The sequence below is a fragment of the Musa acuminata genome, chromosome BXJ1-4 (genome assembly GCF_036884655.1).
Source record: "Musa acuminata AAA Group cultivar baxijiao chromosome BXJ1-4, Cavendish_Baxijiao_AAA, whole genome shotgun sequence".
In the NCBI taxonomy this organism is placed as follows: domain Eukaryota; kingdom Viridiplantae; phylum Streptophyta; class Magnoliopsida; order Zingiberales; family Musaceae; genus Musa; species Musa acuminata.
Window position 1 is genome coordinate 33,035,163 of NC_088330.1, and position 16,887 is coordinate 33,052,049.

Sequence of the window (16,887 nt, forward strand, 5' to 3'; positions counted from 1 at the left end):
CATATGATCTGATGAAGAGCTAAACAAGAAAGATGAACACCGTACTCATCATCGTAATCTTTGGGCTAACCGCAACGTGGTCTGAACAGGCTCGCCATCTCCGTCTCCACTGAAGCTGTCGACGATCTATTCAACAACTATAAATGCAGGAGACAACGATAGATGCCATCAGTTAAAAACTATCAGCAATAACTGGCATAATTTTACATCAACCAGATACAATAAGCAATACCATCATTTCGTAATGTCAAATAGCAAAAACGGGACAATATTCTTGTGATAAAGATCAACCAATAACAAGGTGCAACACATCACTGTATCTAAAGAACAGTGTATCGATAACTGTATCTACGGTACTTGGCAAGGAAAAGCACAACGATAAGTACACAGATCAAAATGATGTGATGTCACAGAATAACATGCAACTACTTTGCAGAAACAAAACCCACTGGAGAAATTGCAAGATACCCGTCTCAGCGGCACCAAGATGAGAATTATGCAGCAACAAGGGAAAATCCATCTCAAATCTTGCATATTCCTGTGCGAAATAATGTAACCAAAACCCGCTACAATTTCCTCCAAAAGCTAACAATCCCGTCTGCCAAAAGTCTCAAATTTCCCCACAAGTCTGTTGTTCTTGCAGATGAATCGCTCTGCTCAGTGCTTCTCGAGTGATCCCTATATAAAGAAAACAATGCTGCATTCAGCATCTATAATTATCTCGACATGGCACAATATATATTGGCTACAAAGAACTATCAAAAGAATTTTAGTTTCCTGACCAAAATGTATAGCCATATTATGTATGAAAACAGATATCAAAAAGAAAAAAACATTGCAACAAATATCTCTAGACTCATTATAGCATAAAAATTTAGAACCTGAAGCAAATCTAACAAGTTGCTAGAAGCTTATGTCTGAATGAAAAAAGTTTACTTTCAGGAATAAAAAAAAAGCATATGGAGGGAGCAGGACAGTGTGATTAGAGAAACAATTGTAGTCGGTACTGGAATTACAAATAAAGGACCTAAACCATTAGATGCTTTATAGTGTAATATCATGAAGTATGTTAAAATAAGCAGACTGCTAAAGTAAAAAAAAAAAAAGTTAAAACAAGCTTACCTAAGATGTTCCTCAGTCTCCAAAACTTCATCTTTTCCTCTATTATGTTCAACCACCTTTGTGAAAGAAGCATCATGCGCAATGTCATTAGCACTTTTCTCGGTTCTGGAGCCTATAGTTTCTCCTGATGGAGACTGCATGGCATCTACTCCAATATCCAATTTCAGTGAGACTGATGATTCATCCTGCTACAAGTGAAGTTATCAGCAAGGAACATGCATTTATGCAAAAGCAACTCCTATCAGCTTTAAATAACAGAAAAGAATCTCTATTTTGAAATCTCAAAAAGAACAAAATCTTGGTGCCTTGCAGAATGCCAGAATCTAATCATTATATCAACATCTCTATTTCCAAATCTTGCAGAACAAGAACTTTTATGTTTATTTGACAATATAAGTCAACCATGAAAGAGCCAACAAGAGATTCCGCAATTAACAAAAAGCACCTTAACAGCACTCCAAGCTCTAAAAAACCATGACAACATCAGAAGCAATTCAACATGTCATGAAAAACTGAAAATAAACTCTTTTAGCCAAATAGCTAAAAGATACAAATCCTTGTGCAGGCTAATATTTCCATCAAACAAGCTATCCTACAACTTAAAAAGATTAGTAAAAGATTTTAGATTAAATTTTTAACTATAGATCCACAATAAGTGAGAATGAATATAAACATATAAATATATTAGAAAAGAAAAGAGAAAATTGAGTCAGAACAGTGCAATCTGCTGCAAGTGAGTATGAGACCAAAGTCACCAAACATTGCCACTTTAAAGGTAAAGTAAAAATGCCTAACCTTTAGACTGCATGTCAAGAACTCCTAAAAATAGCTAGGTAGCAAAGGATGGCAGTAGTAGCTATTAATATAAATAACCGAGAGAGAGAGAGAGAGAACAATCACTTGTCATCCTTTTATAAGAAAGGGGGTAACATTTTTTATCCTTCAAAAAAAGAATAATAAACAAAGAACTAGAGAGAACAGAAAAAGAAAACTTTAGAGTAGGACAAGTTACAAAATGGATGCTGAATACTTCTCTCATGTGAAATAGGAGATTGTTTAAAATGAGCACATACTTAGCTACCATCTGAACTCACTTGGGATGGATCATGGCACCCTTTTTATAGCACTTGATTTCAGCATGAGGTCACAGATCGTTCTAGCTTTTGACATAATCCATGGCTTCAGATGCCATCATCTTCCTAAGACATCATGTAGGCTCATCTACTCTAAAGTAAACATCTGACTGATGAAACACCTAAAGCACTACAGTGATGCAAAAAAACCAACCGAACTAGAACATTCAGATCATTAAAGAAATAAATTTCAGGAGATACAGATAGATAAGGTCACCTATGTCTACTGAATGGTGATGCTGAACAGACCAAACACATCCAGAATGTCAAATATACTTAGTTTCACAACCGTCACTACTCAAGATCTTTTAGTTCAAAATTGTTCATCAGATTAAAAAACTGTTCATACATATTGATTTTTATTTTCAATTATTTTGTTCAAACTTACTTTGTCACCTACATCTGTTTTCAACATATTGTCTACAGCAGATGTAAAGGGCACATTCTTGGCACTTGAACTTTGATCAACGTCTTCTGCTTTTGTCAAATGATGGGCTCCCCCGTTCAAAGATGACCTTTTATTGTACTTCATTTCTTGAACAAGTTGTTTTATTATGTAATAAGACCCACCAATCTCTTGCCGAACATGGGAAACAGGAGGAAATCTTCCTGCATTTGAGGCTCTGTACCTGTAACAGCTAAATATAAGCTTGAATATTTAACAAAAATGTCCTTAGAACATGAAATAAGGAAAAAAAAAAAAAGAAGTGAAATTAAACAACATGATTTTACAGATATGACTTCCAAAATTCACAAATACAATTTTACCTGTTTTAGAGTATTCTGAAAGTACTAATCAAAATTTGTTTGCAACATGTGGTTAGTGACCAATCAGTCAAGAAGAGTCGAGGAGGGAGGAGGAATCAATTTGGGTTCAGTAGCTAAGCCTGGATCTAGTCAATTCAAGTCCTATTTCTTTACTTTTCTATCTAGCTATTTTGATAACCTCTTATCAGTTGGTTACTTCCAGGTCAGAGATTTTGAGCTATTTGATGGCTAGAAAAGTTATTATTCAAGAGAGAATCAACAAGGACAATTATGCTGCTAACCTTTTATCTAAAAGTGAAGATACTCAAATTTTAATAATATGGAGGAGATGATGGAGATCAGAGCAATGGCACTAGTTAACTGCTTCTCTATCTTAAAAGTGTCCTTATCAGACTAATATCTCTTCAAATTTTGACATTCAGCTGAATCAAATGCAGAAAAAGAATTGCATAATGTTTTCTATTTGCATAAAAAAGTGTGCTTGTTTGACAAGTATCAGAGGATCTGAGAGAAGAAGTCTAATAGTATAAAAAATCTGTATGATAAATTCTAAAATACCCTTAAAGCCTATCCTAATGTGGTAGGATTAGGATGAACATACTAAAATCTGGAAAGCTGCCAAAGCTTCAGTTACAAAGATGTTTCACCAAACAAAAATTTGCAATCAAACTCATGTTTCATGACTTTTTGGCACAAACATTCAAAACATCATTGGAGTCAATATCTTACTTGTCAACAAAAGATTCCACCAAAGCACGTCTTTCTTGTTCAGATATCTTCTCGCCTTTTTGTGGTTTATATGGACCAGAGGGAACCAATGCAGAAAATGATTTTTCCCATCCTCTGAAACTCGATCGAAATAGTGCACTAGATAAGCCAATGAACACTGCAATAACATAAGAAAGGTAAACAATTTTCACAAAATAAACAGGGCACAGGATTTTCACAATAATATAATGTTTCTTCTTGTTTCATAGAATGTTCTTATGCAGAATGTTTTAAAAAAGGATCTCGGCCTGGTACAATATCTCTGTATTCAATAATGAAGAGTTTTTAGCTAGCTAGAGCTGTTTGCATCAGGCATCATCCTCGTTTAGCAGCAACGAATACAATAAATAGCATACAGTAACTTGAAAGCAAAATATTTTCTCTTTAGGAGTTTCTTTACCTGAAAACTTGGCATGATTCATTTTTCTCTAATGTCCACATAACAAAAAACTGCAAACTTTCTAAAAGTGGAGGAGATCTACAAAGGACTAATAGAAGGACGAAGACAGAGAGGCACAATAAGAGACATCCCAAGTAAAATACCGGACTAATTATCATAGCTGGACCATCGAATTCCAAAACCCCAAAGCATGTGATCACCAGTAAAAAGAAGCAAGAAGAGTGATGATCGGTTACCCCTTTTGGTGGAAGAGGAGACTGGGGAAGAAGAGAAGGCGAGTCCTCTCGCAGACGCCTGCATCCGGGCTTATTGATGGGCATCACACGGCGACCATATGGAAAGAGGCGAGCGGGAGATGAGAGAGCGCCGGCATTCCCGTGATCCACAGCCCGTCAAACGATTCCCTTCCGAAGGACAAACATTACAAACAAGAAAGCAAAAAAGAGGTACAGAAGACAACGGGCACAGAAGACAACGGCTCGTTGCCGCTCTCACTCCACGACGGATGCCGCTTTCCGCTGCAGCTCGTCGGTGCGAGAGGCGATCGGACGAAGAAAATGCGAGACCAGAGCTTCCGGGAAATAGACTCGGTGACGAGCACACTAGGGTTTAGGTTTTTACGCGACCCACGAGCCTGCGGCGTGTATGTACTTCTGTAATCGATTTAATGACGTGAATCGATTCTACCAATATTAGATATTATTTTTTTATTCAAACATGATGTTTAATATCTTTAGTAGTAATCGGGTCGGATACGAATCGACTTGGATCCGATCCATTCAATCTCTCCTATCTTGTTCTTGTGGCCACAGCATTTATCGGAGGCCATGAGCGTGTCCCCCGACCAGAACAATGAGCACAGCCTTCACAGCCAGTCCCCTCTCTCCGGCCAAATCTAGACCAAATGAGGCCATCGCAAAGGAAACTCCACCACCATTCCCTTTCTCCCTACTCAGCAAGTGCACCTCCCTTCGACAACTCCAGCAACTCCACGCCCTTGCCATCAAATCCCGCCTCCAACACCATCCTCCCCTGCTCACTAAGCTCATCACCTCGTGCCCTCCCTCCGCCATGGACTACGCCCGCCGCCTGTTCGACCAAATTCCCGACCCGGATGTCGTCCTCTTCAACACCCTGTCGCGTGGCTACTCCCGTTCCGATGATCCCATTCAGTCCGTCGCAGTATTCGCCCGGATGCTCGACGCGGGTGTTGGCCCCGACGACTACTCTTTCCCGACCCTTCTCAAGGCGTGCGCGAGCGCGAAGGCCTCGGAGGAGGGGAGGCAAGCCCACGGCGCGGCCGTGAAGCTGGGGTTCGCTGACAACATCTATGTGCTCCCCACGCTTATAAGCATGTACGCCGAGTGCGGCGAGCTTAATGTCGCCCGCGCTCTCTTTGCCAGGACGGACGGTCGATGCGTGGTTTCCTACAACTCCATGATCACGGCCTGCGTCCGGAGTAGCCGCCCCAGCGAGGCACTTGCCTTGTTCCGCGAGTTGCAAGCCAAGGGACTCGAGCCGACCGACGTCACGATGCTCAGTGTTCTCTCCTCCTGTGCCTTGCTGGGTGCGCTGGAACTGGGGAAGTGGATCCACGAGTACGTTAGAAAGAATGGATTTGGCTCGTTTGTGAAGGTCAATACAGCATTGATCGACATGTATGCCAAGTGCGGGAGCCTGGAAGATGCCATCGGCGTGTTCGGTGACATGGGCTCGAAGGACACACAAGCTTGGTCGGCCATGATCGTAGCTTACGCGATTCATGGGCACGGGAGCAAAGCCATATCTCTGTTCGAGGAGATGCTGAAGGAGGGGATAAAGCCCGACGGCATTACATTTCTCGGCGTCCTGTATGCTTGTAGTCATTCAGGTAAGGTGGAGGAAGGGCTTGGCTACTTCCGTAGCATGAGGGGTCGCCACGGCGTGATCCCCGGCATCAAACACTACGGCTGTGTGGTGGATCTGTTGGCTCGAGCTGGGCGACTCGACGAGGCTTTCGAGTTCATCGATGGTCTGCCGATGCAGCCCACGCCTATCCTGTGGCGAACGTTGCTGTCCGCCTGCGGAGGCCATGGGGACGTCGACCTCGGCAAGCGGGCGTTCGAGAGGATACTGGAGCTAGACGACACTCATGGCGGCGACTACGTCATTATATCGAACATGTGTGCCTCGGATGGGAGATGGGAGGACGTGAACCGGATAAGGCAGCTGATGAGCGAGAGGGGGGCGGTGAAGGTGCCTGGCTGTAGCTCCATCGAGGTGGCCAACACGGTTCACGAGTTCTTCTCCGGCGACGGGAAGCACCCGCAGTCGGAAGCGGCACACAGGATGGTGGACGAAGTGGTGGAGCGATTGAAGTCGGTCGGCTACGTGCCCGACACTTCGCGAGTGTTTCATGTGGACATGGGGGAGGAGGAGAAGGAAGCGAGCCTCCGGTACCACAGCGAGAAGCTGGCGATCGCCTTCGGGCTCATAAACACTCCTCCCGGGACGACGCTCCGTGTAGTCAAGAACCTCCGCGTCTGCGGCGACTGCCATTCCATGGCTAAGATGGTGTCCATGGCGTTCGACAGGGAGATCGTTCTCCGAGATCTGAATCGTTTCCACCATTTCAAAGATGGATCGTGTTCCTGTGGAGATTTCTGGTGAGCAAAAGAGGAAGCTGTGTAATCATCTGTTTGTGGCTCCAGTAGAGATGGATCTTTCACTCGCACTAAAAAGGAACGTTTTGAGTATACAGAGGTCGACACTTATTTTATACGGACACAAGATTGATTATCTATTGATTAGAGTGGGGAGATACTACCAAGTGGCCAAAAAAAACACGCATAAGAACACGTAAGAAGACTAAACAACTGGAAAGTCATTACGGGCATAGCAAACAATGTCGTACATGACAAACAGGACCCTAATGGAGCTACGTATTAAGAAAGGAGTGTATGGCAATTATGACACAAATAAATAACTTAATCAAGCATCATTGTTGTTCGAATTATTTACAGGCCACACGTCCCCATTTGTCACAACTGGAACTCAACTAAAATGCATGGGATACTAGTTTCTACACTATCCTTCTGAAGACTCGTGACTTCAAGCCTGTAAACAAGTCAAAGACAGAGTCCAAGGGAAAAAGTTATTCGAGGAAATCAAGGAAAATTTTGTAAAGCAAATGATTGATTTTGTGTGGTCACACGTGCTAAAGGATCCAAGTATTTATGCAACTTGACCTTAAAAAAACAAAGCAAAAGAAAAGATGGTAAATACTTGCATTCAGGGAATCACTTTCGGCATTGAACACTAGGATCACCAACATATTGTGTATGTTGAACCTGGTTCCGTAAGAGAGGAAGCCTTGCAGATAAATATTCATCATCGCTATCGTAGCAGTTCCCATGGTATGGACCAAGAGCCCTGAGAATCATGGCCACAAAGAGAGACATTGCCTGGCATCACATGGAAAAAGGCTTTGTAATTAGAACAAATGAAAATAAGAAAATATATGGCTACTCCAAATTCATGGTGGAAAAATATCGACATGCAGTGGAGGTATCATATAAAAAAAAGCTGGCAGTTCAAGTGGGAAGACATGAGGTACCGCAAGTGCCCCTGGAATATTATTGAACACGATTTTGGTAAATGGTAATGGAAAAGAAAAGAAAAAGAACTTCCACAATGAATATCTCAGAAAATAGAACGATATGATACACGTATATATGCATAGCTGAAAAAGACTGGTTATCGAATTTTAAGTATACCCATAAGGCAATTATTTTGCAGTCTTTGAAATCTTGTATGAGAAGATTGATCAACGTGCTCCTGCTGTCTGTGATCATGTCATCAGTACATATATGCTGTTAACGAGAGCCTTTTAAGTTTAATCTAAATTGTTGAATCCAACTTAAAAGAAAAAATATTGAATAACATATCAAGAAAATGGATTATATACATGGTTCCCAGCTACTAAATTGTAGATCTAACCATGGCTTCTAGTTTCAGCCGAAACCATGTATTTCAGCAGCACTGTTGGTCACTTTTCTATTGGTTCCACCAAAACTAAAGTAGGTAGATTTTCAGTAGGTTATGGTACAGTTTTATTGGTTTCCATGATTTCCCACTTGTTTATTTCTATAAGTAATGGATTTTAATTGACTTAATGTTCATACAGACCTTTTCTAATTCCAAATCTCAGCTCCTTTTACAAATTCTGCTCCAACTTGCTGTCCAACTGCATATTTGAATGTGTTCCTACACAATCAGGCTTTAAGTTCATTTACACAAAATAATGAATCACTCAGGTTACAATAATTTTTGGCTCATTTTTGACAGGTTCCGTCCATACATGTCCAAAAATCTATATTTGAGTGAATAGATTAAATTTTAAAGATATAATATTCATTAATTTTCTGCAGCATGGCCTAATAATAAAAGTGAGTCATCATAGACAATAATTAATTGATCTTCATATTGTGGCCGGTCCATGAGGCACTAGCCAATGCAGGGTCTCGGTAGCCTATGCCAATATATGCAGAGACAAACTTAAATATAGTTGGGATGCTTAGAAAATATGATTAAATGAGATACCAGCAACAGTGCATTTCAATTTCATTTGAATTGTATGAAAAGCATACCTGTGCAACCACAATAACCAAACCTATCCATTTGCACAACTCAAAGTTTGATCTGATGAAATCCTTTAACCCATTAAATCTCCCAGTTGTATCCTCTGGAAAATCCTGTTGAATGATCATTATCATATAGAAACATTATGTTAACAGTGCTAACCAAAATGGCCATATAAAGGAAAGCTTGACGGTGGCACCTCTTCCCAATCTCTGTTCAGAATTACATCTGCAGTTATTGCAGCCTCCAGTATGACAAGCAAGAAAACTAAAACCATATACTGTAACCATTTAAGGATAACAAAGAACTCACACATTTAAATCATAATCAATTGAAAATTATTCTTGGGAAAATTGCACTATAAATTAATGCTTAATTCATTCCTGTGGAAAAGAATACCCTAACTACAAATAAGAATTATTATTAATAGTGACTGAAGGTATGCTTATGCATTTCGATTTGTTTTTATCTTTGAGGAGATGAGTATTCAAGTAGGGTCGTCAGTTTGGAAGCAACCGGAGACATATGGCCAATTATGGTTTAAAGCAAACCTTGTTACATAGGAGACAATTATATAACAAAGTGCATTTCCTGCTGATAACACTGAAACAAATGTACAAACAAACCCAAAGACATCAAGTTTTTGGTCCAGCAACCCTTTTCTAGATACCAATAGAACTATAAGAATTTCCAGGATCTACCTCCTAATAGACATAAATGTGCAATATCAAGTGAAAAAGAGAGCATTTAAACCAGAATGGACCATTCTAATTTCCGTTCTTTTGAAATATATCATATAAGAAGAATGCAAAACAAGTTCCAGACAGAAGCTACTTAATTAAAGTATCTGCGATTTCAATTCAACAATTTCATATCAAAGGCATACAACAAATGAATTTCTACAAATTATCACCAATTTATGTTCTTTTCAATCACCAAATTAGATTGGAGTTCAAATTGTATATGGATGTTTAAAGTTGCATTCAACACTGTTCAGAAACAAAAAAAACATAGTCTACTAAAGATATTTGCAACCTATAGGTGCTTTATATTGAGGAAGACTGCACCCAAATCTCATTAAGTGCTGAGTATCTAACAGCTACTATATAGTTTGAGGCATTAAAACAACCTTTATTCAGTAAAAGCACATATAACAGTCCACTAGTTTCATATTATATATCTACATTTAGAGATACTATGCTATACGCTGCTAGGCAACCAAGAATTACTAGTGACTGTGGCTTCAAGCTTAAAATTGTACCGATATTATTTTTTTATTTTAAAAGTAGGATACACAAGAAAGGCAATGACCATTAGCTGTTTCCGCGGCAATATGACCAGAAAATGCTATCAAGCAAAAAGAAACTCCTAGTCCAAGAGAAGTGTATATGAACCTGCATGTGCGTTAGAAACATATTAGATAATCAATATATAAACAATTAAAACAAATTACTGAATCTTAATGACACATGCGATTATCAAGTGAATATTTAAGTATTGGCTGATAAAAAGTCTTCCTCATTTAGAATTTCTAGATAGTGATGTTTGAAATCAGATACTCACTAGTTAGATGACATACGGTGAGGAGCTATTAGATCATTTTGTTTTCTCATCTTCCATAAATCTATCTAACTCAAAGACACACGTAGCATATTATAAGTGAACAATCCCACTCATATTTCCAATAAGCATTACGCTTAATAACATCTTCCTATTTCATCTCTCTGATAAACTTTAAAGGGATCACACAGAGCATTGGAAAGAAAGAAAGAAAGAAAAAATGATCCAATGTTTTAAAGAATTAAAGGACAAAGGTTAATTCTCTTAAACCCAAAAAAATAGTTGTTTTTCATCAGATAAACAACCTTTCGCCGAACAAAAGGACCCCACAAGTTTTTCGTAGGTGATGAAATCGATAAAAGCATAAAGAGTCACAGCGTGGCCCTTATGAAACAAAGGAAGACCCAACTCAAATCCTCAATCGTTCAGTAGATCACAAACCCCAAAAAAAAAATTTCTTGAAATAAAAATCAATTTCCAATTGATTATCAGGCATCTAACCAAGAAATCTTAGAGAAAGTCCGACAAAACCTAAGAACCCCCCTCATAGAGATCAAGCATCTTTCTTTTATTCAATCCAAGAAATCTGGATGGCAAGAATCGAACCTTTTCCACAGGAAACTAAAAAGAAGTAGAAGATGGGGAGGAACAAACCACGAGTCGGCGGTGGGGAAGGCATGGGCTTGCCGGTACCAGACCCTGATCACCCAAAGGGAATAGAGGATCAACCCTACCCCAACAAATCCCGCCACCGAGTTCACCAGCTTCAGCGCCGACTGCAGGCAGCTCCGGATCATCCTCCCCATCTCCTCAACCGTCAATTCTGTCCGACCCTATCGGGAACGATGCGGAATTGACGAAGACAAAGAACAAAAGATGGAATCGTGTTGGGTGTCGGCTTCGGTTACCTTCGTACCCAAGCCATCAATGATTTGTGCTGTATTCTCTTAAACAAATATCTATAATATAATATATATACTTCCAAAGCCAGTGAATTAATATAATATATATATATATACATATATATACACACATATATATTTGTTGCGTATATATATATATGTATATACACAATTTATATATATATACACACACAACAAATTAATTAAAATCCTTTAAAAAATCTAAAAATTATTTTTTAAAATACTTAATTTTGTATATTCTAATACAGATAAATATACTTGAATTATAATCTGAATTTATTAACTAAGATAGGGGCAGTGATATATGTACAAATTTTTAATATTTAGTATGTATACATATTATGAAAAAATAGTGGTTTATGTAATCGTTATCATAAATCTATGAGAAGTGATTTTGTTCCTACCAAACATATTTTGCTATGCCAACCTCTTTGTTAAATTTGTGAGGGAAGCGCATGAATGCGGAAAAAAATTGAAGTTCTTCGTTGCTCATAATGATATCCTATACGTTGGCGTGATGCTTATTTATAAGAAAACAGAAAAGATATTTTAAATCTAAAGCTTAATATTTTTATAGATAGCTTGGAATACAAATTGATTTATGATGAATTAACAATCTGACTTGTCTTGCAAATCAATTGATGATGAATGAGAATTTTCATTGTCAAATGTTCTTGTGTTCTTTTGGTGGGGAACTTTCATTTAGTGTTTGAAATTAGTGGATGGAGGAGTTAGATAGGAAGGCAACTCATAGTTACCATTTAGAAAGTTTTAAATGAAATAATAGCTTGGAATTATGCAAACTAGTGATGCAATGTAGTTACTACATTATAATTATTCTATACAACACTTGGTAGGACCACATTTCCCACATTGTCACTACATTAAAAATAACAATGTACTTCTATCTTTGTTACTTTCCTTTTTTTGTTCCCTATAGATATCAACATCAATTGTGAACTGTCCAACTCCTAGAACTGTCATCATGCATTCTTAATCTTCCCTTACAACATTACACATCGAAAGAGTGGGCCATTCAACTAGGACTACAACTAAGTCCATGTAAGTTTGGGCTTTTCAGACATTGTTTAGACCAAGATTCGCTGTACTGTACCGTATCGACGTTTCGATCCGGGCTTAATACGGTATGGTTACCGGTGTACCAAGTGATATATCAGGGCGTACCAAGCGATACGCCCTGATGTACTGAATATTTTTTTATTTTTTCCATACTGTAGCAATGCTACAGTCTAGTACTGTAGCACTATAACAATACCGGACGATCCGCGTACCGATGACCTATCGGACCGGTACATACCGCCCGATACGAGCGGTACACTTCGATACCACAGACCTTGGTTTAGACACACTATATATGTAGCTTGGTGCCATGCCTATTCCAAATGGTGGCCTTATTATTACTTGGCTTCATAAAAAAATGTGTACATGTAGTCCTCCCCAACTGCACTCTGTTGGAGCCTCATACATTGGGCTGTCTTGAAACCCATAAAATCTTCAATTGTTGCACTTAGACATTAGGCTGCCCCCGGTTGAAACATCTGTTAAAAAGTTGCATTCATCACCAATCAATTTCTTATGTTAATGGAAATACATCATCCATCATTTGAACACACTTTCACACATTGTGCCACTAATGCTAGGAACATGTCCCTAGAGCTTCATATCCTCTAGGGAATATGGTGGTCAGAGATGCTTCAAAACAACATTCTCATGCTCTTCTTTTAACCCCAAAAGTCTGGACCAAATTATGCATGAGAAAGTTTACTGGTGGTGATTATGATAATGCCATAGCTGAAACACAACTATAAAAGGTTTATGAAGAAACAGAATCCAGCAATAGGGATCAAGAAAGATAATCTCACCTTCCATAAAGAGAGGAGACAGCAATACAAGCACTTGTTATGAATGAGACGGAGAATGCTTGCTTGCACTGTCCAGAATCTTCTTTGTCTCTTCATTTTCTTTAATTCCATCAGATTTCATTCTCTGCATAAGTTCACTCACCTCCTTCCCTTCTCTAATATAGGTCTTAATTAAAGTGTGATACATGTCTCTATCTATTGGCATTGCAAATTTTAGTAGTTGGATGAAAGTCTCTACATCCTTGCTTTGACTGTTGTCACCAAGATAATGCAAGATGCTTTTGACAATAGTTGGATTTGGTTCCCAGCCTGCACTTGAAATATAAACACAAAGAGCATTTTTCATAAGTTCATATGCCTTATCCATCATGTCCTTTTCTGCATAACCTGTAGCCACAATCCCCCAGCTGCTTGCTGCAGGAGTTTTACCTTTCTTCAAGAAGTCATCGAGCATGGCCTCAGCCTTTTCTAGCAACCCCATTTTTTTGTAACCAACTAGAAGAACATTTGGGACACGCCAATCTAATGCATTCCCACTTGATTCCCATTCTTTCATCAAAACTTCTGCTTCTTCCACCTCCCCAAGCTTTACCAGTCCTCCAAGCATAGTGGTGTAATCTTTGTTGATAAACTTCTTACAGTTCACTTTCTGAAGTTCCCATAACCTCTGCATCTCAGATTTGTTTCCAAGTTGGCTGTAGAGGGAGATAAGATGATTGTAGCCGAGTGCATTCCTTTTATCAAGTTTCTCTTCTGCTTTTTTTAGTGCAGACGAAGCCTTGTCGGTGATACTTGCTTTTATGTAGATGTTTGCAACCACCGAATAGGTGTTCCAATCGACAACAATTTGTGGCTGGTGCTCCATCTCCTCTAGGATCATCTCCATGCCATTAATATCAGACATTGTACCATAAGAATTGATGCAAATCCTGTAGCTGAAATTATCAGGTAGGACACCATTAGTTTTCATATCTTCTAGCACTGAGGGAACCTTTTCATGCTGGCCAGTATTTGTGTACAGGCACATGATGTCATTATATGGCAAAGGAGAGGATACTAATCCAAGTTCCTTCATCTTCTGAATATGTGACAAAGATTTCTCTACCAGCCGTTCTCTCACATAACAGTTCAAGAGTGCCCCATAGGTTTTTTCATTTTTGTCATTTTCACGCATGTTATTAAAGTAGCTTTCAGCAGATGAGAGTCCATGGACTTGACCAATTAGATCCAAATGCACAGCATGGTCACTGGACATGAACTGTATTTTCTGCTTGCCTTTCATCCACTCAGAAACCTGCAAACATGCAGCATTGCTGCAACTTTTGAGTACATGGAGAAAATGCCAACATATTTCTGGGCCTATGAAAGAATGATAATCTAGAAAACTAATAAACATGCTTATTTTTCTAACGGCACAATAAATATCATAACAAAAAAAATAACTAGTTTGTCTCTGTGAAATAAAGAATACTCCATAATCAAATGTATATATTATACTATTTTATAGTTGATAAGCAATTTGGTGGCAAATACAATCACTTAGCTAGGATTGCAGCAAATTCTTGATTGAAGGATCACTCACCTATTTGCACAGAACAGAATTCTTACTCCAAGTGCATATTACCTTTACACTCTTAATCATCTTGCAAACTTGCCATATGTTCCACCATAGGTCTATCTGGTTAGTCTTCTATGCTCGATATTAGGATTCATTCAACAAGGTAACATCTAGCATTTGTATCATCCCAGTTAGTTCTACTGCTGAAAAACACAAAATTGCATGATCTTGTAGTCCTCCACAGTTGTCAAATAACCTAACTTTTTCTTGCATATGTTATCATTCAAATTTGAAAGAAACAATATAATCTCTCTTCGAAACCCTGAACCACCTTTGATGAAGAATCAAAATTTGGTGGATACCCTTGATCATCCAATCTTTCCAGGAGCTGATATTTTATACTTTTTCTTTTTGCTTGTCTGTCAATTAAGGGTTATGCCCTTTCAATTTAACATCTAATGTTCCAGTTTCCAATGCACAAACACCTGTTTCTACTCCTTTGCTCAACTGGCTTTCCATCATCAATTCATTTACCACATTTTCGCTACCTATATAATATCTCATTATCACTATGCAATCATATAATTTAGTTTACACATCAACCGCTTGTGCTAATTATCCTTATAGCCGCTTTTGGATACTGTCTGTCAACAATTACAACAAATGTAATAAATCTAGGATAAAATAATACCATATCAAGAGACAACTTTCATGTATTATCAAACAAGTAATTTTTACACCTCCAAGACTAAAGCTTTGTTACCACTACAATACTTGGAAACTGAACAACTAGATGAGAATGCTAAGGCCATTTTCAGCGAATCTCGCGATTATAGCTGCATCTGTTTGATAGTGAGCAGAATACATCCCATCTCGTTTCTTACAAAACCCTACATAATCGAGTGTCCTTTAAGCATAAATCTTTAAGAAAACGAACTAAAGTTCCATATCAAACTATTTTCAACAGAAAAGGAACCGTCACAATAACTAGACAGCACGCAAAAGAAACCATAGAAATCCTCAAAACCTTTTATTTAAAGCTAACATTTGCTTTCATCAGTTTCAAGTTCCAACTTCAGTCAAGTGCACGAACATAAAATCTTTTCTGTTCATAAACAATAAGGAAACATCTCTAAGAGGAAAATCCACAAACGGTTACAGGGCAGGAAACGAGAGACACGAACCTCAAGAGCCTGCTTGTACCTACGACGCTTGCGAAGCTCTCGTATCACGTGCTGCAGCTCGACGAGGCGGACGCGGTGGCCCCTCGCGACCCAGCGGTCGAGCTCCGGCTCGAGGCTGACGCTGGGGAGGCCTAGCGGCCATATCATGGACTGCAGCGTCGTTCGAGGAGCTCTCGCGGTGCAGAAATGCCTGCTTGACCCAGCGGCGAGCGGCGATCCTGAGCACCGCAGACGGATTTGGAGGGCTCTTCTCAGGAGACGAGCAACGGAGAAGACAGTCGAACCCATGACGAGCCAAACAAGGGCCGGTCGGGAGTCAGTGTTACCGCTCAAGAAAAGCACCGTCCAAAATACCGGCCGTTATAATGATACATAAATGCTCTGTTACATGGCGTTATACCCCCTTGTCATCTGTAATAACGACCATGCTGTAACGGGATCATACCCTGTAACTTCCCGCAGCTCTCGTACCAGCATGAGAAGGATCTTGACAGGTGAAGAGCAACATCACTGGACTCCCTACTGCTCTTGATCTCTAATGTTATTGGTCACGGAAAAATCTAGGGCGGATCATTGCTTCAGATGCGCAGTGATGCAGGAGGCAGAGGAGATGTTCTTGGAAGGACTACAGACAGAAGCTGAGAACTGCCTTCATAGGAGTAGTTGTGCATGCTTTTTGTGGCATTCTGGTGGAATGGACACTTGCTATCATCCTCTTGGAGATGATTGTGCTGCAGATAGTGGAGTTGTGACTACAATCTCAGCTTTTATGAACTGCCCTGTAGAGTTCATTGAGGTGATGTAAGTGTCGCGATCCCCTGTTTCTAGTGACGAAGGCGCACAAGAGGAGGAGGGAGGCGCACCGTCGCCACTGGAGTTCAGCATACAAGCTACAGGATACCACTTTGCTCGTGCGGCCGTCCTCGTTCTGGTCGCGTCGTTCTTTGACGGATCCGCCCAAGCTTCCA

The 16,887-nt window shown here is 39.5% G+C and overlaps 4 protein-coding genes across 10 annotated transcripts; 1 reads left to right on the top strand and 3 right to left on the bottom strand.

Moving 5' to 3' along the window:
- Positions 1-252: 252 nt before the first annotated feature.
- Positions 253-4,845, bottom strand: LOC103976963 (uncharacterized). 6 transcript variants are annotated; one of them, XM_065175612.1, is made up of 6 exons: positions 4,687-4,845; positions 4,428-4,595; positions 3,753-3,909; positions 2,644-2,893; positions 1,123-1,310; positions 253-678 (listed from the first exon to the last, which is right to left on the bottom strand). In XM_065175612.1, the coding sequence occupies exons 2-6, from the start codon at positions 4,489-4,491 to the stop codon at positions 567-569; spliced, it is 771 nt and encodes a 256-aa protein (XP_065031684.1). In that variant the 5' UTR covers positions 4,492-4,595; positions 4,687-4,845; the 3' UTR covers positions 253-566. The 6 variants fall into 6 exon arrangements, with proteins under 6 accessions (XP_065031684.1, XP_065031678.1, XP_009390612.2 ...); XM_065175606.1 differs by having other exon boundaries at positions 4,658-4,845; XM_009392337.3 differs by having other exon boundaries at positions 2,644-2,884; positions 4,428-4,845.
- Positions 4,846-4,904: 59 nt separating this feature from the next.
- On the top strand, positions 4,905-6,926 carry LOC135654364 (pentatricopeptide repeat-containing protein At2g02980, chloroplastic-like). The gene has a single exon (XM_065175595.1). It carries the CDS (start codon positions 5,044-5,046, stop codon positions 6,838-6,840), a length of 1,797 nt encoding a protein of 598 aa, XP_065031667.1. The 5' UTR covers positions 4,905-5,043; the 3' UTR covers positions 6,841-6,926.
- A 113-nt stretch (positions 6,927-7,039) lies between these two features.
- On the bottom strand, positions 7,040-11,320 carry LOC103976938 (tetraspanin-19). Of its 2 annotated transcripts, none has more exons than XM_009392312.2 (6): positions 11,026-11,320; positions 10,106-10,205; positions 9,011-9,091; positions 8,820-8,924; positions 7,456-7,634; positions 7,040-7,287 (listed from the first exon to the last, which is right to left on the bottom strand). In XM_009392312.2, the coding sequence occupies exons 1-5, from the start codon at positions 11,175-11,177 to the stop codon at positions 7,470-7,472; spliced, it is 603 nt and encodes a 200-aa protein (XP_009390587.2). In that variant the 5' UTR covers positions 11,178-11,320; the 3' UTR covers positions 7,040-7,287; positions 7,456-7,469. The 2 variants fall into 2 exon arrangements, with proteins under 2 accessions (XP_009390587.2, XP_009390580.2); XM_009392305.2 differs by having other exon boundaries at positions 7,460-7,634; positions 11,026-11,308.
- Positions 11,321-13,107: 1,787 nt separating this feature from the next.
- Positions 13,108-16,789, bottom strand: LOC135654466 (pentatricopeptide repeat-containing protein At4g21705, mitochondrial-like). Its single transcript, XM_065175623.1, has 2 exons — positions 15,920-16,789; positions 13,108-14,471 (listed from the first exon to the last, which is right to left on the bottom strand). The coding sequence occupies exons 1-2, from the start codon at positions 16,205-16,207 to the stop codon at positions 13,215-13,217; spliced, it is 1,545 nt and encodes a 514-aa protein (XP_065031695.1). The 5' UTR covers positions 16,208-16,789; the 3' UTR covers positions 13,108-13,214.
- Positions 16,790-16,887: the final 98 nt, after the last annotated feature.

What these genes read in the sequence shown, in the direction of transcription:
- LOC103976938 (XM_009392312.2), bottom strand. Translation starts at nt 11,177, where the DNA reads ATGGGGAGGATGATCCGGAGCTGCCTGCAGTCGGCGCTGAAGCTGGTG. An exon ending in TTCCCCACCGCCGACTCGTG is followed by an intron (nt 10,206 to 11,025) that starts GTTTGTTCCTCC and finishes ACGCACATGCAG; the next exon opens with GTTCATATACACTTCTCTTG. An exon ending in TGAACAGAGATTGGGAAGAG is followed by an intron (nt 8,925 to 9,010) that starts GTGCCACCGTCA and finishes ATCATTCAACAG; the next exon opens with GATTTTCCAGAGGATACAAC.
- LOC135654466 (XM_065175623.1), bottom strand. Translation starts at nt 16,207, where the DNA reads ATGGGTTCGACTGTCTTCTCCGTTGCTCGTCTCCTGAGAAGAGCCCTC. An exon ending in GGTACAAGCAGGCTCTTGAG is followed by an intron (nt 14,472 to 15,919) that starts GTTCGTGTCTCT and finishes GCATGTTTGCAG; the next exon opens with GTTTCTGAGTGGATGAAAGG.
- LOC135654364 (XM_065175595.1), top strand. Translation starts at nt 5,044, where the DNA reads ATGAGCACAGCCTTCACAGCCAGTCCCCTCTCTCCGGCCAAATCTAGA.
- LOC103976963 (XM_065175612.1), bottom strand. Translation starts at nt 4,491, where the DNA reads ATGCAGGCGTCTGCGAGAGGACTCGCCTTCTCTTCTTCCCCAGTCTCC. An exon ending in AAACAGATGTAGGTGACAAA is followed by an intron (nt 1,311 to 2,643) that starts GTAAGTTTGAAC and finishes CTTCACTTGTAG; the next exon opens with CAGGATGAATCATCAGTCTC. An exon ending in GAGACTGAGGAACATCTTAG is followed by an intron (nt 679 to 1,122) that starts GTAAGCTTGTTT and finishes TTCTTTATATAG; the next exon opens with GGATCACTCGAGAAGCACTG.